The following is a 26657-nucleotide window of genomic DNA, read 5'->3' as shown; positions in this document are numbered from 1 at the left end:
AAGCGAGCCGCTGCCTTTCTGCGTTTACAAAATTTCATAAATGCTTATGGTTTCATTGCAACAAATAGTTAAAGAAGGCCATTTTTAGGGTTTTGGGGGGGTATAACTTTTAGAGGGGGGGAGATAGCTAAAAATTTTGTTCTACGGAAATAAGTTTCTAGTAAACATCTATGCACATACAAAATTTCAGCTTTCTATCTTCAAGGATGTAGAAGTTTTGTAAACAGACACACGGACAGACGGACGGACGGACAGAGTGAAACTAATAAGCACTTTTTTTCAAAAATTTTTTGAAAAAGTGCTAAAAATAAATCAACTAGAATATCTTTAGGTAATTATATTCCCATGTGTGAGTGGACAGCAAGTATTTCTTTGTAAACCAAACTTTACTACACATAAAAATAAAACTTATATATTCGCGGCAATATGAGCACAAAATGAAAAAGAAAAGGTAAGCTTTACATGAATATATGTATTTATATACAGACATGGTATAATTTATGTAATGAGATAATTACAAACAAATATAACTGTTTTAAAGAAGCAATGGCAAATAAATAGGAAGATTTAAAGAAGAAATAGCATTCCTAATAATTTTTAAGCTCTGATTATATTATGGTTCAGTCGTAATTATGTAATTTTAGGTCGAATTCCAAATGTAACGTAATTTGTATTTTATGAACTTCTTTTTAGCAAATTCGACAGTAAATTAAAATTTTATTTTATTTTAAATTTTTTCATTTGAATTTTTATACAAAAGAACGCACAGTTTTGTATAAAAATATTTATTAGATTGAGATCTTTGTAGCACATATTTCTTGAAAATTATTTTTACATATCTTGATTTTTTGAAATTTACAAAACAGATTTAAGAAGAATAATAAAACTTTCTTTTGAGTGAAATTAGGTTAATATGGTGAATTTTTCTAAATGTGTTTGCACAGTATAATGTAGTATGAATGAAGGAAGGAGTGGCATTAAGAATTTCACTGATCTTTTGAAAATTTTTGGTTTTCTTTATTTCTTGATTTTATTTTAACCTGATGTCTTAGCAATTATTATATTAGTAGTGTACTAATAACAATTATTATATTGGTATAGTGAACTTAAGGTATTTGTGTATAGTTATTTATGAAGACTGAATATATATACATATTTACATAAATGAATACTGTAATCAATTAATTTTTTGTTTTCGTAGAATATTTGAACAAAACAAAATGCTAAATTTAGGTAATTTTTATTTTTATTAAGCATTTGAGTATGTTTTCCAAATTTTCTTAATAAAGGACACATATTTTCATAAAGGTAAAAAACTGACGAGTCCCGTCATAAAAGACGGCACATTTTGATCATATATAAATGTAGATTTTCATTAATGTGTTCATACTAAAATTAGATTTTTATTGAATTTAAAAAAAAACAAGAAAAAATAGAGTTGGCCGTGTCAACTGTGTGATACCCGTACGAATTTGCTATCCATATGTGCGCATAAATATGTCATAGCTGACTATGGGAAAGACCATATCTTTAAGATTTCCCATATTAATTTATGCAAAATTGCGGTACTGTGTTTTCAATATTTGCTAAGATATGGCCAAACTACGATTCAAGTTGTATAGCAGCTACCAGAGAGAAACGAATTTAATTAAACACATTGGCCCAACTAATATATTTGCTTGTATGAAATTTCAATATCACAGTATTTTGAAGTTGTATGGCAGCTATCAGAAGGAGCCCAGAAATTTCAACGACCTTAATAAAACACATTGGCCCTACTAATATATTTACTTGTGTCAACTTTCAATACCACAGTTTTTATAGTTTCTAAGATATAGACAAATAAATTTTTAAGTTGTATGGTAGCTACCCGAACCAGTACCCTAATCATATCCAACTTAAGTAGAGTTCTGGCATATACTATAATGAACCATTTGTGAAAATTTGGCGAATTTAAATCAATTAGTTTTTGAGTTATCGCTGCGACGAACGGACGGACAGACAAAGCTAAATCGACTCAGAATTTGACGCTGATCAAAAATATACACGTGAGCTATTTCTTAGCGTTGCAAACGGTAAGGAAAATTTAGTATAACCTTCGAACATACGTTCAAACGGGTATAAAAAACAAATGTGCTTATGCGAAGTATTACGAACTGCGTCAATTCATAAATTTCATCAGATGGTTTAAAATAAATTTGGAATGAAATTCTTATTACACACAATTTTTTCATTTGCTAAAAATCTGCAAGTTCTACAAATTTTCTCACGAAGTGAAAGTTTATTACTTAGAAATTTCAATGAACCTAACCTCTTGTAAAGTTGACACTGTTAAAGGGTTTCGTGCCAACACAGCGACCTCTGGTTGGACATTTGTTTTACGCAGCAATTAACCCCTCACTTCGATGAATTGCTGAACAAGCAAAGTGGTTAAAAAACTAGCTGGAAAAGGGATATGTAACCAAAATTTAGAAGTTGAAAGGTTAGGTAGAGATTCCACTATCTCTGAGCTAACTAAAGGGCTCCACTAACAGCTGTAATAATCAGAAAAACAATTATTGTTGAACTACATTGTATCTTTCAATCTTAAACGATGTAAGGGTTAATAAACTGCACGCGTGATCACGAGATAGGTAAGAAGTGAATATTGTGAACCATATATGCATACGTATAGAAGTTTTTTCCACCAAAATTGTGAGGAAAAAAAATGAAGTAAAAAATGAGATCAAATGGAACACCTTCAAAACGTTGAATAATGTGAAATATGCAGATATATATGATATATAAATAAGCTAGAACAATTTTCAGATGAAATTTGCCATGGAGAAATTAACAATTTGATGAGGATGTAAAATAAATAAATAAAAAATATTGAGGAACATTATAAGTACAGTTGGTGAAGCTAGTGCTGACATTGAGAACAAACTTGATAAAGCTAGAGACATTTAGAAGGCTAAGAAAGATTTAGAAATATTTATTTATGGAACATATACAAACAAGACCAGGTAAAAAAACTAATAAAAAGAAAAACATAAAAATGCGTTGGTCATATATTGAGGGGTCAAGTCAAGAGCAATCCCAAACCAAGTAAGTGTAAGAATGGAATCTTAAGTAAGTATAAGCAGAACATTGATAGACTTAAACTTGTGTAAAAATAAAATCGATCACCTAAAATATAGAAAGATGGAAAGGTTTAATCGAAGTCCTATTAACCTCATAAAAGTTAAAAAGGAAAAAAAGACAAAATATTTGCTGTAACTTTCAAATCTACAGACTTTCCCAAACTTTTATGGTAATCAGATGATCGAATTGTTTGAGTTGAATTACTTTGTTAAAATTTGAGAAAAAAAAAAAAGTTGATTAACATTAAAAGCAATCAACGTTGAATATACATTTTCTTTACAATAATTATGCTTTGCCCTAAAATTTCTTTAGATTGTTATTCATTTTAAGTTTTTTACAAATATTTTCATTTAGTTTTGAAATAATTTTTATTAGTAAAATACTTACATTGTGCTATACTAGGATTATCCACAAAAACTGGACTGCTTAAACTATTTTGAATTAAACCTAATAAAATAGTTAAAACTAAAACGGCATAATTTCTTTCATTTTTTCTCATTGTTAATGATGATAATATTGATGGAAGTGTTGATAATAAAAATGATAATGATGTCGGCGATGATGACAAAAATGGTAGTTTTCGTAAATTATTTTTTTGAAATTTCCTTCGAAAAAAGTTTCTATAATTGCGATTCCTTTTACTATCTTTAGTGCTATCAATTTTCTGAGTTTTTATATTCTCTACTTTACCGCTACTACAAAAGGATTTCGTTTCTAAAGATGAGACTCTGTCCATCTGCAAATAAATAAAACAACAAAATAAAAATCGTCATTAAAAATGCAGAAAATGGTCAAGAAATACAAAATTTCTTTTGATAATTTTAAAAAAATAAAAAATGATTCGCAGCAGTATTTTGTCCAGTTGAACCTTAAATTTTTTAAATATTTTTGTTTTTCTATATTTTTTTTATAAGAAAGGCTAATTTTTTATTTTTTTGCATAAATAGATATTTAATTTCAGTTTTGGGCTTTAATGCTTATTTTATTCTATAATATGTTTAAATTTATTACAATAGCAGTAGCCAGTTTTTTCTTTTTCTGGCTTCAGCATTACTGCTTTCTTGCTTTCTTATTAGTCTTTCCATTGCTATAGAAAACTGCTCTAAAAAAATCATTTCAATGTAGAACATTAATTAAAACTGATTCTTTAGGTTCTTGATTCTTAATACTCTAAAATTCAAAGGTATAGGCAAGAAAAAATAAAGAAGAATAAAAAAGAAAATTATAGCAAATATATTGTTTCTTTTGTGTAGTTTTGAGGAAGAGCATTTCTTTAAATTCTTATAGCTGTATCGCATATATTCATAAGTTATAATAAGCTAAGAATAAACAAATGTACAGTATATTATATCCCTAGCTTATATATGGAGGAAATGAAACAAAAAAAAATTAGTGTTATGTACAAGTCAATGACCGAAATACGAATTAAAGAAGCAAAAATACCGGTAAACTTGGTTTTATTTTATTTCATTTTTTTTTAAATTATTTAAAGAATAAAAAACGGCCAATAGAAAGAAAAAAAAAATATAATCAAGATTTAACGTGGAGAAAAGGAAAGAAGAAACCATGTCTAAATAGTTACTAACATTTATCATCATGTACAAAATCATAATATACATACACACGTAAATAACACAGGTTGTTTCATAATAATACAGCGTTCAGTACAAGACTATTGCTGTATTAAACTTGACAGCCGCAAATATACATTACTAATTAGTGAAATTAAAAATAATCTGAGAATTCAATCATATGTAACATCACACATATGATCTGTTATAAGCATCCCACTTAATCAACGGTGAAAATATTCTAACACGAATCTTTCACATCCTGACCATTTTATGAAGCTATACAACATAAGTAATATGGGAGTATTCGAATTACATTAGTCATTCCTAAATAACATTACCTAAAAATGTGACAAATTTTGTACGAGTATACTTATTATACCCGTACGAACGTATGTTCGAAGGTGTACTAAATTTGCCTTACCGTTTGTAACGCTAAGAAATAATGGTCTGAGATATAGACTTAAGTATATGTTTTTGATCAGCCTCGAATTCTGAGTCAATTTAGCATTGTATGTCCTTCTGTCCATTCGTCCATCCCAACGATAGGAAAAAAACTCATTGAGGTTAGTTCACTAAATTTCCACAAATGATTTATTATGGTAAATGCCAGAACCCTATTAAAATTAGTTATGATCGTGGTGCTGGTTCGAGTACCTCCCATCTTACTTCCAAATTTATACACTATATCTCAGAAACTTTAAAAGTTGTGCATCGAAATTTCACACAAGCAAATATGTTGGTAGGCCAATGTGTTTGACATACAATTCCAAAAGTTAATTGTCATTATCTCAGAAATAATAATAACATAATATTATTATGTTATTATTATAACATTTTTTAATAATAACATACATTCATGTCACTCAAACAGAGAACATCTAAGAGCTTTTTAGCATATCAGACATTATAAGACGTAGACAGTTGAATTTTCGGGTATAACAATATAAACAAATACACAAAGAAGGTACATAATACATTATGAAGACAAAATTTCACTAAACTTAAGAACACGAAAACTGTATTAACCCTTTCATGCCCACTGTCCAACGGTATGCATTTTATCTACAAGAATTATTTGAACAGTAACATACATTTATATAAAAAATTTTTTTCAAATGGTTATGAGTCATTATATAAGGTTTTCTCTTTTTTGTAAGAAAACTTGTAGCCAGCTTGGTGTGTTTTTCTTTACATTAGTTTTATCAAAAACTTACATGTTAGTTAAACCGAAACAAAAATTAACTCATGAAAAAATAAATCACTTAATAAGTTGGAAAAATCGAGAGATGATAAATCAGAAAATAAGCTTGACGAACTTATTAAATTGGACTTACAAAATAAAATGAATCCAGAAGATGAATTTTAAATAAATTTGCTACATAAATTGATAAGTCAAGATAATAAAGGTTGATTTACTTGAAATGCCAAGTTTAAATCAGAATGGCAAGTTTAAATTATAGGTTGGTCTATTTGTGTTCATCTCAAATTCAGCTGGGTCGATTTTTAATTGAGTGAACGTCATGTCTCAGAGATTGAGCCTGTACAACTAGGCAGTTACAGGTTTTTGATTATTCTTGAGAATAATAAAGGTTATAAAGTTTTAATAAAGACAAATAATTAATTTTTTAAGCGACTTTTGTAATATTAGATATTTCAACTCTGTTTGTTAAAGCTGAGTTTTGCTAAAATTAAAATTTTTTAATTTCATATTTATATTCTGTTCATCGACTAAATTAACTAACAAGTTTTTACGAAGAAAGCGATTCCAAAAAATGAAACTGCGATGAGAACAAAGTATAAATCCTTGTAAGTATAGTAACTAGAGGACATTTTCACGAAATTGTACAGCTTAATATTTTCTAAATTAATATCCATACAATTATTCATCACACATTATGTTATATTAAGTCGTTTTCTCAAATTATGTCATCTAAGCTAAATAAATGTAAAATCTGATATATGAATGTCTTAATGTTAGCAGTGTTTACAACAAAATTTTTAAAATTTGTAACCCATAGCAAAATACACAAAATTAGCTAATAAACGTGGAAAACAATATAACACATTTTAAATTGACTAACAAAAATAATAGATAGTTTTATATTATTATATGTGATGCTGAGAGTGAATAATATGTTTAATTATTTCCTTTAGAACAATAGAATAGTATTTAATTCATTCATATGTACATGTATACACAATTGATAGATGCATGTGATTTATGAATACACAAGCGCTTGTATCAAAGCGTTCTAAAGTCCAAATATAATTTTCTATATATTTTCTATCCACTATAGTTGCCATCTAATAAAAAAATTATACAATTGAAAAAAAAACGTTTGGCGACTGAGGCTTGTTTAAATACCTTTCCAATGTGTCTAAAATATAAAATGAATTAAAAGCCGACTTTTAAAGAGTTTTATCTGTTGAATGAAGTTTAAAAATCTTCTTAAAAATTAAAAAAAATCGTTGCCTATATTGTGATTTTAAAGTCAAATTAGAAGCTACTTTTCAGCTTCCCATTGCATATTAATTTTTTAAATCGGGTAATAATTATGGAAGCTATAGCCATTTAAAACGCCACCTTTTTGTCGAAACCCTGAAAATTCAAATGGGATTTTGGGGGTTAAAATTCGTTCGCAGGTCCCCCAGGAACAATTTTTACAAAATTGTCTCACCTTTTGGCCCCTGAGAAATTATACCACGTTACAGGCTCACCCTGCGATATGCACATTTTAATTTTTTTTAATAAGTTTTCATTTATTTTATTTTTAGCAATGCAGTTGAATTAATTTATAAATACGTAAAATTAGAAAATTAAATTTTTTCATTTACATTTCGAATGGATGTAAAAATTCTCGAGAAACTACCTAAAACAAAAACTAATCCTAAATAAATTGATCCTAAAACTATTAAAAATTTCAGAAAGTAAACTACATAAAGTAATTTTAAAAATGTCCTTCTATGACATATTTTAGTTAATTTTTCGTGATTTGTTAATGTTGTCTTGTGCATAGTTAATAGTTTTATCTTGATCTCCTATACGTTTTGGGACATTCTATAATACATTTTCTCTCAAATTTTCTTAGTTTTTCCATCAGTGATGCGCTTACATTAAAACAAGTCTAACGCCCATAGATATATCAGAATTCGCCTAATTAACGCCTAATAAGCGATCAACTTTGCATGTGCATTTAAATATTTTGCGTACAAGAGATACCAGGCAATTCCAAATGCCTTTTTTTGCTTTTTCAATTTGTTTTTTTATGTCTAAAATTTAGGTTATGCTCAAAATGAATGCCTAAATATTTGACTGATTTGTTTGTGTTAATATAATTACCATTTTCAGATTTAATTCTAAATTGTTTCCAATTTGTCCAATTTGTTTTTTTACAATTCGCAATATTAAGGAACCGGATAAGTTTGCATTTATTATTCTCAGTTTCCGAGGTATTTCTCAATTTAGTTTATTCTCAGTTTCCAAGGACAAGTATAATTTATAATAGCATTAAACATTTTTTGTAGCTCACTGTCAATTTCGGCCAATTCCCTTTCAATTATATTCTGCAAGCGAAAAAAAGAAACAGGCGGCAACTTTAAATTTAGTTCAAGACACTATTCATTTTGAGCAACGAAAATTTATATATGTATATATTTGTACAAAAGCTCACAAAATACAATAATCAAATTTGTTTTTCAAATGAATTAATTTCTTCAAGAACCCTTGTTGATCTTTTTCTTTACTATATAATTATTGACTTCCGTTAAATGAGCATGAATTTTTCGCGAAATTCAATTCAATCGGGTGGTTTAGGTTTTCATGACCTTGGAATGAAAATGCTTAGTTATTATGTTATGTACATATGTGTAATTATTTAACGTGATGTTAAATAATAAACAACAGGTAATTTTTAATTGGGGATGACCCTTGATGTAAAAGGTGTTGTAAAAGTAAATTGAAAAACATTGTGTGTAATTGTTCGAGAAAAAAATATATATTTTATGGGAAAACTGTCTGGTTTTTAGAATTTTTACAATACAAGTTTTATTTTATTTTTGTTTTCAAAAATAAAAAATGCATAAACGTATGTATGTGATAGTGAAGTAAAGCATAAATGAGAATTTCATTGTTTTCTAAAATTTCAATGGCGTGGTGCTGTATTTATTGAATCGATTGTAGTATTTTTTAGTCTTAATATAAAAATTTATAATTACGATTTTACTTTAAAGAAATAATTTTAAGTTACAAGAATTAAAGGTAAATTTTAACTTTCTTTAACATTTTGTAAACCAGCTCAACTCAAATCAACATGCCCAAGTTTTCTCTTGTATGGGGTTGCTGGTAACCCATTAATAAATAAGATTATCAATTTGCTCCTTACGAGCTAATTTTAACAATTCCACAATTTTAGAAATTAATTGTTGAATAAAGTTAGCAAAACAATATTTTAATAGTAGACAGAATAATTTTTTTTGTTGCTGGAATTGTGTCTTCTCACTAGATTAGCAGGTTTCATTTATCAACAAAAATAAAACAAAAAATTTTGAGCGAGGTGCAATTTTAAATGCGCGTTATCATTGGGCGAGTTATAGGAGAAATGAACAAAGCATCAGACGTTAAAATGAGTCCATAACGTAGTATCAATTTCAATCTTTAGTAATTTGATACCAATATTAGTAACGCCATTCTTAAAGGTAGATTGTACGATGGATTAGATTTGAATTGGCTTGGGGTAAAGTGGTGTTGTTTTGGTTTAAAATAAAACTCTCTTAAAGGCTTTAGAATTATAACGTTTTACCGACCTTCGTATTCTTTCCTATCCCTTTCCGTTAAATGAAGACCTTTTTACAAAGCAAACACAACTAAATGTTGCTGTTTCTAATTTCTTTCTTGTACATATGTATATATATAGCATATTAACAGTAATGCTGATCTAAGCAACTGCCTAATAATAATAAATGAAGTTATTAAAATTAAAAAATTTACAGATATCTCTGTGACAAAATATTAGAATAGCTAGGTGAACAATGTCCTAGAATTAGTGGCACCCAATTTTGGATGTCAAGTTTTCGGTGGGAACGCATTTCTCCATGGTAGGGATGTGTAAATAAACTGTTTTTAGCAATCTGTCGGTCTCAAGTTCGAGTGAACCGATTTTGATGAAATTTTATATGTAAGTTTATTTCGACCACGTCACGGGTTGAACAACTTATGGGATATATCAGGTCTTGCAAACTGGACCTCTTAACATGCCTGTTTTACGTTTTTGATAATTTTGAAGAAAATATTCAACAAATTTACTTGAAATTTCATATATAAGCTTCATTCGACCGTACGCGAAACCTTCTAATTTTTAGAAGAAATCAGGTTCAGCAACTGCACGTTTACTACGGGCCAAATTTACATTTTCGCGTATATAAAGAGAAATAACCAACCGATTTCATTGAAATTTCATATTTAAATACAAGGTGTTTCTATAAATTTTTTGGAAATATCAGGATTCGGAAACTGATCTGGGGGCCAATTTTACAGTTTTTACCATATCTACAGAACGGATTGTTGGAATTTCTTGAAATTTTATATTTGAGTTCGGGTTCTTATCAGAAGTTACCGACGAACTTTCCGGATGAAACAAAATGAAACTCTACTAAGAGCTAAATTCAAATTTTTCTAGGCATGTTAGCTAAAAACTTATTGGTGCCCTTGTAAAGAAGCATTTAAAACGCATTTTCGTAATCTGTATAAATATGCATGTGGATTGTACCCTTTTACTTCTTTCTTTTAAACCGACCAATGAATGATTAGGTTTTAGTTTCATGTTGTATGCAAATATTATGATGGTCATAAACATTAATATCTTGTTCTATAATATAAACAGGAATTACTCCAAAGTTAAAATAAAATTCAGCTTCATAAATATGTGAATTACCTTTAAATTTTTTATGTCAATGGACATATAATTATATGTATATGTATATATGCAACAAACTCTTCATTAATTTTGAAGAAACCAAGGCTATACAAAAAGAATTAGCAAGAACTTTCTCTTTATAATGTTATGAATAATGTCAGACGTTTTGACATACCTGGAATAATAATATACTCATATTTAAATGAGTGGGTATATTTTATGTATATGTATTGGTTTATTTAATTCATTTTTGCAAGTGATTTTGGTTTTAATATAAAACCAAAATCACTTTGTTAAATAAGAAAGAAATTACATCGAAAAACACAGTTGTGAGCGAAAATTATGCAAATAAACTTTTTTTCTCACATTCCTTTTCATTTGTATTGAGAACAAAATAGAGGCCTATATGTTTACAGGAGGGAGGTTTTGTACATTTAAATATAAAGTCAATATTATATGATGATTCATATTATATCATTGGTAAAAAAAAAACAATTATTGAAAACAACGACATTAAAGAAAGGTGGAAAAAGTAACGATCACAGTAGCTCAAATGTTTGGATATTTCTTTATAACCTAGAGGCTTTGTATTTTTTTAAATATATACAAAGCTATTGACCTAAAATACATACATATATTGGAATTTACAACCACATAAATATTTAATTAACTATAAGAAAAAAAGAATAAAAATGTTTAACAAAAATCAACAAACAAACAAACAAAGGAAACACGCGATCTAACCTAGTTTCAATAACTTTTCTCGCGAATTTATCTTTATTTTCTGGAAATTGGAAATAAAAATAAATTTAAAATAAGTTTTTACAAATGATAAAATAAAAATTTTGTGCGGTTATACAATAAAAGAGTGCCAGTCGGTTAAATAAATAAAAAATTATTTGTAATTCAACAAAATTTTTTAACGTGTTTTCAAGTTCCTAAATATTTGCAATATTGAATTTCAAAAATGTAAACGAAAAAAGAAATAATAAAAAATCCCAAAAGATGACTATGGTGACAAAACTTTTAAAGTAAAAGTAATTCGCGTGCTATCTGCTTTCTTGTTAGCATAGGTAACCAATATTTTGCATTTTTGTAAAATTGCAAAACATAGTGACGATAAATTCAAAATATTATGAATTAAAACAATAATAAATTCGTGATTCACTTTAGCAAATTCATCTTTTATTTTTTGCTTCATATACTTTTGTTATTGTTTTCGTTATGAATATCCGGAGGTTATATATGGTGACTAGTTGAAAGATTAATAATACAACAAATATTTTATATGTACAAACTGTGTAATGAAAAAGAAAGTGTTGATTGCTGTCTTTGGTTTGGATTTGGAAATTTTTTTCCTTTTTTATTACATTTTGTAATAAGTAAAAGTAGAAATTTTTTAATTTTTTTTTTGTCACTTGAACTTAAAATTCAAATTGCTTCAAAATTAATTTTTGATTTTATAGGAACTTTAAATATTTTTAAATTTTAATAGTCTGCGGCAATTTCCTGACTTAATAATAATTTCATTCCAACGTAGTTGTAGCAAATCTACCCTAAATTAGAAGTGGTTCTAAAATCAATACTTCGACTAATAAACTGATTAAATTGATGTAAGAATGAACACTACTATTAGTGGCAATGCATTTAATTAATACTTATGAACATATTTAAAACAAAGTCAAGTATAAAGAAGTTTTGAAATTAGTTTGAATATTTTGCCCATATTCATATATAGCAAAGATTTTTCTAGACTTAACTATGAAGGGTTGATGTTTCGCTTAGGAGCTATTTACAAGTGATTGATTTAAAATGAACAGCTTCACTCTTATCCTCTATTTATTATTCTAGGTGGAAATTTAATTATGTATGTCCCTGAAAACGTTCAGAGAAGATAATGTAAGGATCTGAGCTAATGTTTAAGTCTAAGCATAATGATAGAAACTTGACGAAAGCTCTACACGAAAAGGAGTCATATACCAATAAAAACAAACATACTAATTAGAGTGCTGTAGACGCAGAGAAGCCTAGGACATTTAAAGTGCAATAAATAAACTAAAGCAAATAAAGACGAGTAATTTCAGCTTTTCTTCTACTATGCTAACGTTTTCCAAACAACAGAAATGAGAATAAAGGGTGAAATGGATTATATAAACTGGATTAAAATATAAATATTTTGAAAAGATAAGCTTTCCCGGAAAGCAGAAGGTATTAAAGATGTGGATACACAAAAATTTAAAAATAAGAAAACGTAATTGCAGTAAATGTGAAGGCAGAAACCTGACTACCACAACAAAGAGCCTAAATTTTCAAAGCTGTATTACATTATGTGTTTGAAAAATGCAATCGCAACGGAATGACGTCGTGTTTAAATAAATCTTCCCTAAAATAATTCATGCAGAACAAATCCGGTAAGTACAGGTAGAATAATGAAACCAGATTTCAAAGATATGAACAATATGCCTGTTTTTTTATAATACGGCAATTGTAATTAAAGAAAGTATTATAGGCAAATATAATAATCTTGTTATCTTCATCAAATAGACTCAACAAGGAATTGCATTGATTGCAATAGCCTCAATCAAACTGCAATTAAAAGTAGCTGCTTTACACTAAATATAACATTGTCACACAAAATAACAAAAGCTTTTAAAGACATACTTCCCAAGCTTTATGGAAAATTTGTGCTAGGAACAAAAATATCGCCAAGCACGCTTATTAGAATTCTTGGATTTGTTCAGATTTTTCGATTTGTCCAAATAACAATGGTTCATTTCGATCTCTCTCGAATTATATTAAAATTGCCGGAAGGTGTTGAAAAAAAACAGGTAAAGAAGGTCAAAAGAATTTACCACGGCTTAGATACCCGAGTTCAAAGCTAATCCTCTAATTGATTTTTGGGTTTTGCTCGACCAAAGATTAGAATTTGCTAATTTTGGGAAATATCTCTGCTTATTACATGTTAGGCCAGTATTGCAGTATTTGAAAGCCGTACCGTGCTCTAGATATCTCTAAAATTGGATCATTTCCAAAAGATTTGAGCAGCGCTATATGGATCATGCAAATCAACCATTACAAATTGAATATTTTATTGAATATTTTATAAATAAAGGTAGTATTTATTTGACTGAATTTTAGAGTATCTAGTTTTTTAATAAACATTTTATTAATGTTCTACTTTTAAAATAAATTAAATTGTACAAAAACAGTTTAGTTCTATAGAAAACAACACAATTAAAAACTTACCTCAGATTAATTTTATTATGTTAATTTATTTAGATCAATGGTTGGATCTGAACGAACTATAAGCAATAAACTATGCTTGTCATTATTTTCTTTTGGTAGTTTTATAACTTTTTTTTAATCTAGATTCTAGACTTGAATTTTCCTTTTTTCCTTTCTATTTCTTATTTCTATTTTAGTTTTAAATCTGCACAGGTGATTATTACGGAAGAATTATAATAATTTTTTTCTTTTTCTCTTCAATCATATAACCTTTCTCTTTCTGCCAATATGTTTTCCTCTCTTTCTTTCACTACTTACTTTTATTATTATTTTCTTCAATAAATTTTCTTTCAAGTTTTTTATTTGGATATATTTAACGAAATATGTATATAATACACATAATATGTATGTACATATTTACCTCGGTACGAGCATAGAGTATTAAAAAGAAAAGCAAAACGAAACTGTCTTTTTACATATGTAATTCTTGTTACATTGTGTGTGTGTGTTTTTAGAAACAAGTATTAAAGTTGCGGTGCAAATCAGAACTTCTTTTTTCTTTAATTTTGTTTTTCTCATACAAAAATAGTTTTAATAACGAAAAACAAGATAGTATTTAAAAATAAAGAAAAAATAAATAAAATAAAATTGTGAAGTTCTGGATTGAACTCTTCATCTTGACCAGTTTGTAAGTAGTATCATCAACAGCCACGAAAAAAGTAAAAGATATGATCAAAGAACATTTTTAACTCTTTGGTTTTCTATGGTATTTTTTTTATGCGTTTTTTTTTATGTTTTTTTTTTAGCAATTTTTCTTAACTTTTTTAACGTACACCACAATTACACCAATAATAATAAAAATATAATTTTGCTTCAGGTCTAAGAATTTATTAACTTAGTGAAATTGCTAATATTCTCTTGCTTTCATATAAAGTAGATTGGTTTCTTGCTTTGTTTTTATTTTTACTTGAATACAGTAGCTGAAAATCTCGAAACCCTAGGAATCCAAAAATAAACTAGAAGAAAGAAAATACAAATCAATAACACAATAAAAAAAAAAGAAAGAAGCACGAGTGAAGTTCAGAATTTTTTGCAGAAATTCAAAATTCTCTTCATATGTATATATAGTATGAAATGTTGGTTTTAGTACTAATGATGATAATGATGATGGTATTTTTTGATTTTTGTTGTTGATGATGTCGATGGTACTAATGATAATAATCATAGTTTTGATGACAGTGATGATAATAATTCAAGTGATGTACTTGATAAAAAGAAAAATATGTTTGTACACATGTTGGTATAATTCATAATATATCTATATACAAGATTTTATAAATATATGATGCTATTAACTATTACAAGAAATGTGTATAAATTTTAGCATACGAATGCAGATGCACATATAAGTAAGAAATAAAAATGTTGCAGTGTTTCTACAGCTTGATTTTAAAACAAATTAATGTTAAAGTTGCCAATTTTATTTCAACTTTTCTCATACGTGCATGTCTGACTTGCAGCCCAAAAAATATTGCATTTGATTTCTCGTAGACATTATCTTTGTAATTGTACATTTTGAGTGTTTCACATTGTGGTAATACGGTGGCAACTAATTTGAAATCAAACGAAAGCATTTATATTCACATATCGAATTGAAGTACAATAATGATTGAAATTAAAAAAGAGATCTACTACATTTTGTTCTACATTGCATTATCATTTTTATGCTCGTAAGAACGTGAAAGTTATTTGTCTCCTTTTTAATATACCATTGATTCTATGTCGTTGCGCTAGTAAGTACTTCTTACTCTCAACAATTTAACGCCAAATACTTGTTTAACATTAGCCCTGTGGTAAAATTACAATTTATGTCGTTTTTAGTTTTAGGAATACTATAACTCTAGTTAATAATATCATAATATTTATCTTCACTGTGTGTAGAAAATAATGTTGATAATAAAAATGATGCCGATTAAAAAATTGCAATGCTGATGATGATTGCGTTGAATTTTTACTTTAAAAAAAAATGAGAATTTAAATTATTTTTTTTGCCTTGTTCTTTATTTGTAAAAGTTCGTTAATTCTTTTAATTCAGATTATTATAGGACTTATTTTAACTTCAGTTTTTTTAACGTACACATCAAAATTGTTTATATAAAATGTTTAATTTTTTTACTTTTCTGTACATAACTATATTGCATTGATTTGTTTTTAAACTAAATTAATATTATGTTGAGAGTTTTTCTTTCGATTTCAGTTTTCACTCATATTCCCTTAATCATACTTATTCACTACGCATCATCAACGCATCATACTTATTCAACTAATAAATGATAAAATTAGATAAAATAAATGAACCATAAAAAATAATTTTCTTATTTCACTAAATTCTCTATAACGATCATATGAATATCAAAATTTCGCGGCTATAAACGCGTGGTAAGCAGACATAATACTGACGCATTTCACTCAAAAAAACTTTCTAAGAAAAATCAATCACTTGAATAATTATACATATACATATAAAACATATTTACGAAAAATAATTATTTTGCACCTTATTTTTTGTTTTACAAGAATAAATTATAAATAAATTTATAGTCATTAGTGAAGAAAACGTATAAGAACACGATTTCACGTTACGTGTTTCTATGAATCTAAGTTTTTAAAACAATTGCAGTATTATGTGTATTTGTATACACACATATGCATATTTAAATTAGTGTAATAATGGGTATGTAAACAGCGTAAAATGTTAATGTTACCAATTAGGGTTCATGCAAATTTTCAAACAGAAGTTCTTAAAAATTACCAATTTTAAATTTTAGAATACCTTTTTTTCATATATAACACATGAAAAATTATTATAATTAAAACTATATTATTTCCATACGAGTAGCTCTTAAATCTTTCAGTTATTAACGTAAACAACCAATTTGGGTTCTCACTAGACTGAGGTTAATGTAAGTGTTAGTTAGAAAAAATATTCCGTAAAAATCTTTATGAAGAAAAAAGGTCGGAATTCATTTGATATAGTAGCTAAAATTTTAGATCTTTAATCTTGTATTTATTTTAATCATTCAAACAACACTTCCTTCCATTAATTTTTTTTTATAAATGAATTTAATAAATTTTGACGTATACTACCGCATCCACTATTAAATTGTGTACAAATATTCAAAATTCACGATGTAGATTAATTCGCTATAATTAGTTTAAAAGAAATTTTCCAAAATTTCGACAAAAATATGCCTCAAATTATGTAGTTGTTTTCAAAATATTCTTTCTCTGCCTGCATCTAAAAACTAATATCTTTATTTAACATGTTAATTAAAATTTATTTACTTAATTATTAAAACACAAATACGTACGTAGTTAAAGTTCTATTCTAAAAATAATTATTCAAATTCTATTTCGCAATGAAATTAGTTCTACACCTTAGCATTTTTTTAATTCAAAAATTTAATCACAAATTTTCGCAAATACACTTATCTAAAATTGCCAAAAAACTTCATCAATTTGTTCAAAACTAATCTTATCAAGAACACTATTGTCAAAGTCAAAATAACATATCACACCTGACACATTAACACAACAACAAAAATCAAAGCTGAGATCGAAAAGAAGAAAATAGAATTGAAAAAAAAACCAAAAAAACAATGACAAAAAAGTGAAAAAAGTCCAAAATTAAAAAGCAATAATTAGATACTAACAAAAAACCAATAAACTCAATCCAGAACAAGAAAAAAACAAATAAATTTTCTATCGTACACAACTCTAAAAACATATGTATTTGCAGTTATGTGTATGTATCCATACAAAAACTACAAAAAAAAGGTAAATATATGCATATCGGACACACAATAACGGTTCTAAAAAAGAAACTATAATATAATTTTTATTTATAGTAGAAATTCTGTAGGTATGTTCGTATACATAAAATTGTTTATCGATGCATATAATCGCGTCGTGTTATACCTACGTATGAAAATATTATTTACGTAAAATATTTATACCCTACGCTGTGACAAACATATTACACATACACACACCATTATTTGTAAAACACAAAACGGTAGCTTCTTCTATGTCATATGTTACCAACACTATCTAAAAAATCTGAATAAATATTTGTGCTAAATACGCAATATAATGAATGTAATTTAAATAAATGCATACCAGCATAATTATTATGTCGCCTGCATTAAAAAAATTATATTCTGAGCTTATATTTTAAACTAAATACTTTACGTTGAGTGTTTATGATTTGAAACTTGTATTATTTGACATTAATTTGAAAATAAAATTTTGAAAATATTTGGAAATTAGTTTTCAAGAGATCACTTAATCAATGCGTTTCTTTCTTAATACATAAGTATGCGTTACTTATGTTGTACTTATATCCCATTATGTAATATTAATAGAAAGGCTATAGTAATTAGTTTAGCCAATCGATGATATGGTGAACTCATTTGTACATTTTAATTAATTTGACATTTGTAACTATTGAATTCATTTTGTCATGTATTTCGACTTACGAAATCTCTTGTGCAAACAACTTTGAAAAAGTTGTTACATTCATTTTAATGAAACTCAATTCAAAAACTATTCAACTTATGTATCGACATGTCACATATTGTTGTTCATCTTCTGACATATTTCAAAATAACGTTGGATATTAGGAAACTAAAAAATAACACTTGTCAAACTTTCATAATTAATTTTAGTGTGTCTTTTTTTTTAAGAGAGCAATTTCGTATAATTTTTTGATTATTATCCAATCTTCTATTTTATTTTAATGAAGGAATTTTAAGAAACCTAAATGAGAAAATTTTTTTACTACGTGAGTATTAACTTTTGTTTTTTTATTTTTATTTTTGAAAACTTCGATCACACGCAAAGTTTTCATATATACAAGTACGTACACGCATATATGCGTGTACATATATAAATATACATATTTTTGTAGAAAAGCTTAAATATATTTTTTCTCATTTATTTTCTTCCTGCTTTTCTTATTTTCTATACCAAAAAAAAAAAAAAAATAAGAAAGAAAATACAACAACAAAAAAATCACTCTTAGAATTTGAAAGTAAGACACAAAATTTTTTTTTTGTAATTTCTTTTCCTCTTTGTGTTTCACTTGTTATTTATACATACACATAAAGCGTATGTAATGTATGTACATCGCATATATTAAATGATATTCTGCTTTCTTTCCACATATACGTATACAAAACATTAATCATTCCAAAATGTACATTCATACATACATACATATATACCACTCTGTTCTTTATTATTAATATATTTATAACAAGATTGGAATAATAACAGCAACAAAATATAAAAAAAAAGTTATTAACTTTTTGTCGGTCACTAAAAGTTATCGACATTTCAAAAAGTCACAAAAGAATGAATCTGAATGAAACAAAAAATATATTTTTTTTTTCGAATTTTTAATTTTATCAAGAACCTTTTTGATAAAAAAAAATTTTTCTTGATTTTATTCATAATATGTTTACCAAATTAAAAAAGAAAATAAGAAAGAACGAAGAAAATACAGGAAAATTAACTACACATACAATTTTATATAAATATGTATGTATGTATAAGATACATAACGGTTATTTTATTATTATTATAATTTTAGCATATCATATTTTTGTAGCCAAGATTAAGTGTTCAACACAAGAAAAAGCAAAAAAAAGTAAGACAAAAGAGAGAAAATTTCAAAGGAATTTCTCCTAATTTTACAAAAATCAATTCGAAAAAAAAAAAAACAATTTTTAACCTAAATTTCTTATTAGTTATTTTTTTCTTGTTTTTCTTTTGTTATGCATGCAAATTACATTGAAAATTTTTGAAATGAGTGTGAAACGTTATGCTAAATATAAGTATAAAACATTGTAGATAAATTCAACTTTAAATGAAATTCTATGAAACATCAAAATTTATTTAAATTGATTTCATCTCGGCTACAAAAAAAAAGGCACTAACTAAAATTATTTAAGAACATTGAAAAAAGCAAATTCCAAATTAAGTTTATAATTGAATATTTTAATTGAAATTAGTTACAAATTTGTGTACATAAAAACGTGTACATATATTTCTTAGCACAAATGTAGGTGCATCTACGTACACATTCATTTAAAATAATTTCTCTAGTCTTATGATTATCTGTCACGATATTTAATTATTTTTTTTATTTTGCTTTTATAATTTATTATAATTAACTTTTTTTCTTCTTTTTTAATTTATGGGAAATTCTTACTAACAAAAAAAAAATGTATAGGTACTTATAATTAATTTCATTTTCTTTCACTTTAATTTTATTAATTTTTTATTTGTAATTTTTAATTTATATAACAATAATTATTATGTTTTTCAAATAAATTCAATCGTTGGATCATACTGCTATATTTCAAAATTATAAATTCTATATTGAATTTACTTAATAACTAATTATGTGATACGAGTATTTTTTTTTTGCAAAAACAAATTAATAGTCATAATTAACATAATTTTCTAAATAAACATACTTTTTCAATACATACATATATATTAAATTATTTTTGTTGTAAAATTTACCTTAAATTTTAATTGCAAAATTATTACTCAGTTAAATATTTTAATAATAAGCTTTGAAATTATTTTTTTTTGTCAATTTTTTGAGTATTTTATTCACATTATTCACTTTTTTAATTTCATTTTATTTTCTTATGACACAAATAATATATTTGAGCACAATCAAAATTAGAAATTTCATATAGGTATGTATAGAAAACGAACACAAAAAACGAAAAATTTAATGAGTAAGTTTTTCGCTTAAATCTTCTGTAATTAAAACTGCATTATTTTTTCATTTCATAAAAGTAGATATTCCAAAAAAATTCTTTTTTTCAATAAATTACTGAAATTTTAATATTTAATAGTCTTTAATCTTTATTTAATATTAATAATAAAAAATAATAAATTAGATATTCCACAAAAATTTGCAATAAAAATGCACCGGATTTTTTTTTATTACAAAAAAAGTTGTCTGTTTTTTTTTTATTATTTTCTGTATATGTTATATACCAAGATCTTCTTGAACTTGGTAAAAGACCTTGACACTGAAGACGATCATCGCCGACTGACTTGAATATTTCTTATAATTTCATTTTATGCTAACACGTTATGTTGCTACAGTGCTACTATACCTTCTTCGCTTTTAATTCAATTTCTCATTTACTTCCTTTTATCCAATACTACATACAATCTTTTCTTATTTTTCGAGAATACCACACAACTATATATATTTCTTACAAAAGCAAAGTTACAAAGCTATAAATAATTAACAACAACAATAATTTACTATATTTCTTTCATTAAATTTATTTGAGTATAAAAATATGTGGAAAAAAAAACAAAAAAAAAATAACATTGTAATTTCTTTTTACTTTTACTAATATTGAGCAGGTTATTTTAACTTGCATAAGTATTGTATTTGAGATTTTTTGTTTTTTATTCTCTTAAATTTTATTTGAGAAAAGAAAGAAATTTTTAGTCTCTTTTGTTCAATATTTTATTCTCTTTGATTTGTTTACACCTACATTAATTTTTACGATGTAGAAAATCGCAGTAATGGTCACGTAAAATTATTTAAAATTTAAAACATTATTGCATATACTTTTAAGGTTTTTAAATTTTGATTTTTTTTAACTTTTAAAATTTTCCATACAACATTTGCTTTTTCTTTTTGTAAATATTCTTTAAAATTGTGTCAAGATATACCAACTTTAGTTTTTCAAATTACACAGCTTTTTTTATAAATGTGTTCTCCCCAGCCCACGATGAAACAAAACCACTAGCGTAGTTTTTTGACATCATCTGTTTCTGTGTGTGAACAGTCTTTGCCGTACCGTTGTTATTCAGTTGTTGAAATGTTGTTGTTCAAATGTTGTTGTTCATGACAACGAAATTTGTCCGTCGTTGCCGTTTACCGCTTTGATTATGCTTTTCCAGTTAAATTATAAGCAAAAAAACGCTTTTCTATTCATCGACTTCTTTTCTATTGAAAATTCTACTCTTTATCATTTTACTCTTTATTATTCTACTCTTCTATTTTCAGCGAATATTCAATCTCACATTTTTAAAGTCTAAACTTAAAACGTTTTTAAAATCTAGAAAAAAACGTATTTTGCTTAGCCCACAATATTAAATTCTCTTATCCAGAGTTTATTCTGGTTTTTAAACAGGAGACCGCAAATATTTTGCGTATTTCAAATAATTTTGTGCATATATGTAATTAAACTAGTGTTTCTGTGTTTTAATTAATGTGCCTATAATTGTGACTTACAATTTTTTTCGTTTCTATATTATGTCTTTAACAAAGTTAATGCAAAATAAAGGAAAATTAAGCAAAGTGTAGATCATAATAAATAAAACAAAAAAAATTATAGCTTTTACAAAGAGAAAACAGTGAGAAAATTGAAAACGAACAAAAAAATAATAACTTTTTTTTCTCTTAATGTTGTATTTTTATAATTTCTCTTAATATATATGTAGTTATAGAGCTGCCATACTGATTCAAATAAATAACATACTGCAAAATAAGGTTATAATTTTTTTTCATTAGTTATGGTTTTTAAAATATTGTGGTTTAGGTTATAATAAACAATTATTTAATTAAAATTAACAATAAAATGGGGCTATAAAAGGTAAATATTTCGTACAACTCAAATTTTTTTCATTTTAAGATGAAAGTTAACAGAAGACTGCGAAAGTTTGTTCAAGTAATATGCAGGGTGATTTTGTACGTTTTTTAACGTTTAATACCATCGTTTAGATTTGTGAGTAAGAATTGGTAAATTGTTTGTATTTAGTAACGTATCATATTTTAGTGATTGTATAAAGTACGGGAATTTCAAAAATATTCCAGAAAATTTCTGTCTGTTCTGGTTTTTTACTTAAAATTCCTGTTTTCTTCAAGATAGGAGCTTCAAGATAAGGCAAACAGTTTTTGAAAAGGTTAATAAAGACCTTTAAAATAATATTCTATTCTAGTTTGTAATTCATTTTATTTCAGAACGCGAAACATTGTAATTTTACAAGAACTAATATTATTCTAATTCTTTGTTTTTTTTTCAGTTCTCTTTATTGGAATTTATCAAAAAATTTCGAATTTCATGAGACTTTCCTTTTTGAAAAACAAGTATGATTGGTATGCATTCTCATAATTGTTTATTACTATTTTGTTCACTTCTGTTTTAATTACTTTAATGAATATATAAATAATATAAATACAAAATATATTTTTCTTATAAAAACAACTGCAACTATCATTATATACGTGTGGCAATCCTGTCTATTTGTGTTCTCTCATTTTAAACAATTTAAATAGGTGTAGTATAATATGACATCTAATTTAATTCATAAATATGACTACCAGACTGGAAAACTGAATAAAGAGAAATGTCAGCCAGGGTACCTTACCTGAATTACCTGAATAAAAGAGAATCAGAATATAAAATTTTAGTGAGTAAAAATTAAATTCAAAACAAATTTACACGTCGTAGCAATTTACTATGAGAACAAAGATTTTAATTTGATATTTATGCAGGTGAATTTCCGATTCTTAAAAACTCTGCTTTTAAACCGATGTGAAATATCTAACTGCATATTTTGTGATTGAAATTTTATTTGAACATATTTCTTTATTTATATATTCATATGCCTACATTATTTATATAATATTTTTTAGAAGATAAAACGCACGTGCCATATGGTATGAAGACATAATAATGATTGTAAACATTCAGAGATTCAGAGGTCGTTGCTCAAAGTAAAATTTGAAAAAGATAAAAAACATTTTATTCATTTATATTAATATGAGGTAATGAATACGTTATTGAAATTGTAGTTTTTAAGATGAAAATTTTAAATTTAAAAATAAATTATTTTTCAATACTATTTTATAGCCTAAAAATCTTAAATTTAATTCCTATTTTAGAATTTGAGAGTTTTTTCATTTCCTTACCTCAATAGTTGCATTAAACTAAAGGACAAATATTATTCCCGTCAATTTCATTTCTGAATGATATAGGGGGCAACAAATACATTATTATTCAAAGCGTATTGCTTCAATCCATTTTCTATTGAACAAACAATTTTAAAAAATGATTTTAAAATTCAAGACAAAGAATTAAATCCTTGCAAGAAGATCAGAATAATAATAGGTTTTTAAATGTAAGAACAAAATCTTGTTCTAACATATTTTATTGTTTTATGTTAAATTTCTAGTAATAGTAAAATAAATTTCATTTTCAGCTTAAATCTTTTAAAATTTTTAGAAATTTTTTTGAAAACTATGTTGGGTTCGTAATATTATTGGTTGTGTACAGAATATTAGAAATAATTGTTGATTTAACAGCTTTATTACTGTTATTTTTTAATGAATGAATAACAGAGTTTACACGATATACTTATAATGTACTTTGAATGTCTAAAAGAATAATTTTTTAAAGAAAAGTAGAAATAATTATACTTTAAATACAAGTTAATAAAAACAATATATTGAAAATTGGGAAGAACAATTTCTGAACAAAAAAGCTATGCTTCAATTTCAATAAAAAATAACTAATGCAAGATAACTTTCTGTTTGGTACTTGTATACATTATGTACAAGTTAAGAAGAGAGGACAAAAAAAGAATATAACTAACAAGATTATCTACATACTCAATAAATAACCACTTACTACTTAATAAATTCTTCATTTGCCATACTTACTTTAATTAAAAGTATGAGCAATTAAATTTTTGTTTAACAATTTCCTAAAGAATTTTGTAAGATTCAATTATTTGGTTTAACAATAAGATGATTGAGATTCTTCTAAAGACAAATCAGAAAGAAAGAAAATATGAGGGGCTCAGAAGCAGAGTGGCGTAAGCCACAATGTGGGTTATGCCACTTTGCTTTTGAAAAATCAGAAAATTTTTACAAAATCATAAAATTTTCACAAAAGCAAAAGTACTTTTGTGAAAAATAAATAGGAAAAAAGTTATTTCAAAATTGGAAACTAATATCACTAATTTTAGAAGATGTACATAACCGATGTACATCAAATGTTTTTATTTGTTGCTTACGCCACTCTGCTTCTTGGACCCTCATATAACCATTTAAAAGAATGTTAATTTTCAATTAATAAAATTTAATAATTTATAAACTTGAAATGAATACCGCAAATACGAGAATTAATTGATCTTCGAATACTACTGGCACTACCACAGTACTTTTATCTAAATTATGAATGAATTATGGTTGACAAAGTCAATTCATTCTTTTTCTAGATTTTGTTCTATTAATCTTATAATTCCCTTAAAATTTTTTAATACTCTTTGAAATTAATTTTCCCATACTGAATTATTAATATTGTTACAATCTAATACATTTTTTGTTAATCAACCATAACTTAATTGAAATTTTTAAAACTAGGTTAATTGGGTCACTAATAATCCGTTAAAAAAATTAGGTTTATTTTTTGCTTCTTAGCAAACAAAAATTTATAACCTGAATTAAAGAATGTTTTAAGTTACTTGGGAAGATTACAGTTAATTTATTCTTCCTAATTTATGTTTATTACCCGTACTGTAACCTGTGCTGTACTCTAAATTGTTATATTAGACAATTTTCTTTGCACATGATAGTTAATGAGTTTTTTGATTTTTTTAGCTTGGGTAAATAATTAAATTTGTTTTAAAAACTGGTTTATAATTACATTTTTCATTAAACGGAGTATTGTTCCCTTTTTTTCGCGTAACCTTTTTATCAATGTAATTAAATACTACAATAAAAAATTTATTAAAAGAAATTTTCCAGCAATAGATAAAAAAAGTACAAAAAAATTGAATATTAATAGCGTTTTGCTTTTAGAATAAAATTTAAAAACGATTTCACAATTCCTAAAGGAACTAATGTGTCATTCAAAAATGGGAAGGGTCTATTACGCGTGCAGAATTTACTACAAACGAAGTATCAATAGGCATATGTACAACTTTGGTATGAGTACGGCCATTCTTCGCTCTAATAGGCTTCTTCAATCAGGGCAGATTTTATATTTTAATGTTACCCATTAATTGTGTAACTATTAGAATAAAAATTATGTATGTATATATACACGAATTGTAAACCTAAATGTAAGTTAGGTAAGTAACTTAGGCTTAAGTTTACAATTGTGTAACCTAAAGTTGATTCATATTTGCTCAAAGATTTTTGTTGGTTTTATGAGCCTTTTATAATTTTATATGCAGATATATGTATATACACATCTAATGGGTGCATTTTTAATTTAAATGAAATAAAGAGGTAAAATGCATTTAGAAAGATAAACCATGTTACACATTTTACAAAATTGGAACCGATCCAATTGAATTTTTGTGAAAATAATTAATTACTATTTTCTACGTAAGCTTTTCGCTTTGCGGCAAAGTTTCGTGTAATATATCTAGGCCGTAAAGCAAGATATTGCATTAATTTTAAGCTAACATTTATAACTTATATAATATTTATAATGTTACATATCCTTAATTAAGTTTAATCAGGAGATTATACTAATTTTTTAAAAAAAATTATTCAATTATATAAATAATTGTGTTAAGACTTTTACGCAAACTTTTTAAAGCCCTAATACGCTTCTACTAAATTCTTTTAATCTGAACTCTCAATATTTTTAGGAGTCTTAATTTTCTTGTTAAAACTTTCTTAAACTTCTGTTAAAAACGTGTTTATATAGTTACTTAGATGTTCCGATTCATCAAAGAGGAGGTTCTCAATTTTATGTTA

At 26.0% G+C, this 26657-nt stretch overlaps 1 protein-coding gene across 2 annotated transcripts in view; it reads right to left on the bottom strand.

The window, feature by feature from the left end:
* LOC129610901 (serine proteinase stubble) overlaps nt 1–20516 on the bottom strand; it is a 36226-nt gene extending 15710 nt beyond the window's left edge. For both annotated transcript variants that reach the window (XM_055523693.1, XM_055523694.1), the window contains exons 1-2: nt 20426–20516; nt 3511–3859 (exon numbers count right to left, since the gene is read on the bottom strand). In XM_055523693.1, the coding sequence (XP_055379668.1) occupies nt 3511–3859 (349 nt within the window). In that variant the 5' untranslated portion in view covers nt 20426–20516. The remainder of the gene's footprint in view (nt 1–3510; nt 3860–20425) is intronic.
* Between the last annotated feature and the right edge of the window lie 6141 nt (nt 20517–26657).

Source organism: Condylostylus longicornis, unplaced genomic scaffold (genome assembly GCF_029603195.1).
Source record: "Condylostylus longicornis isolate FDR11 unplaced genomic scaffold, ASM2960319v2 ptg000048l, whole genome shotgun sequence".
Classification (NCBI taxonomy): Eukaryota; Metazoa; Arthropoda; class Insecta; order Diptera; family Dolichopodidae; genus Condylostylus; species Condylostylus longicornis.
This window is presented reverse-complemented; position numbering and strand designations above follow the sequence as displayed.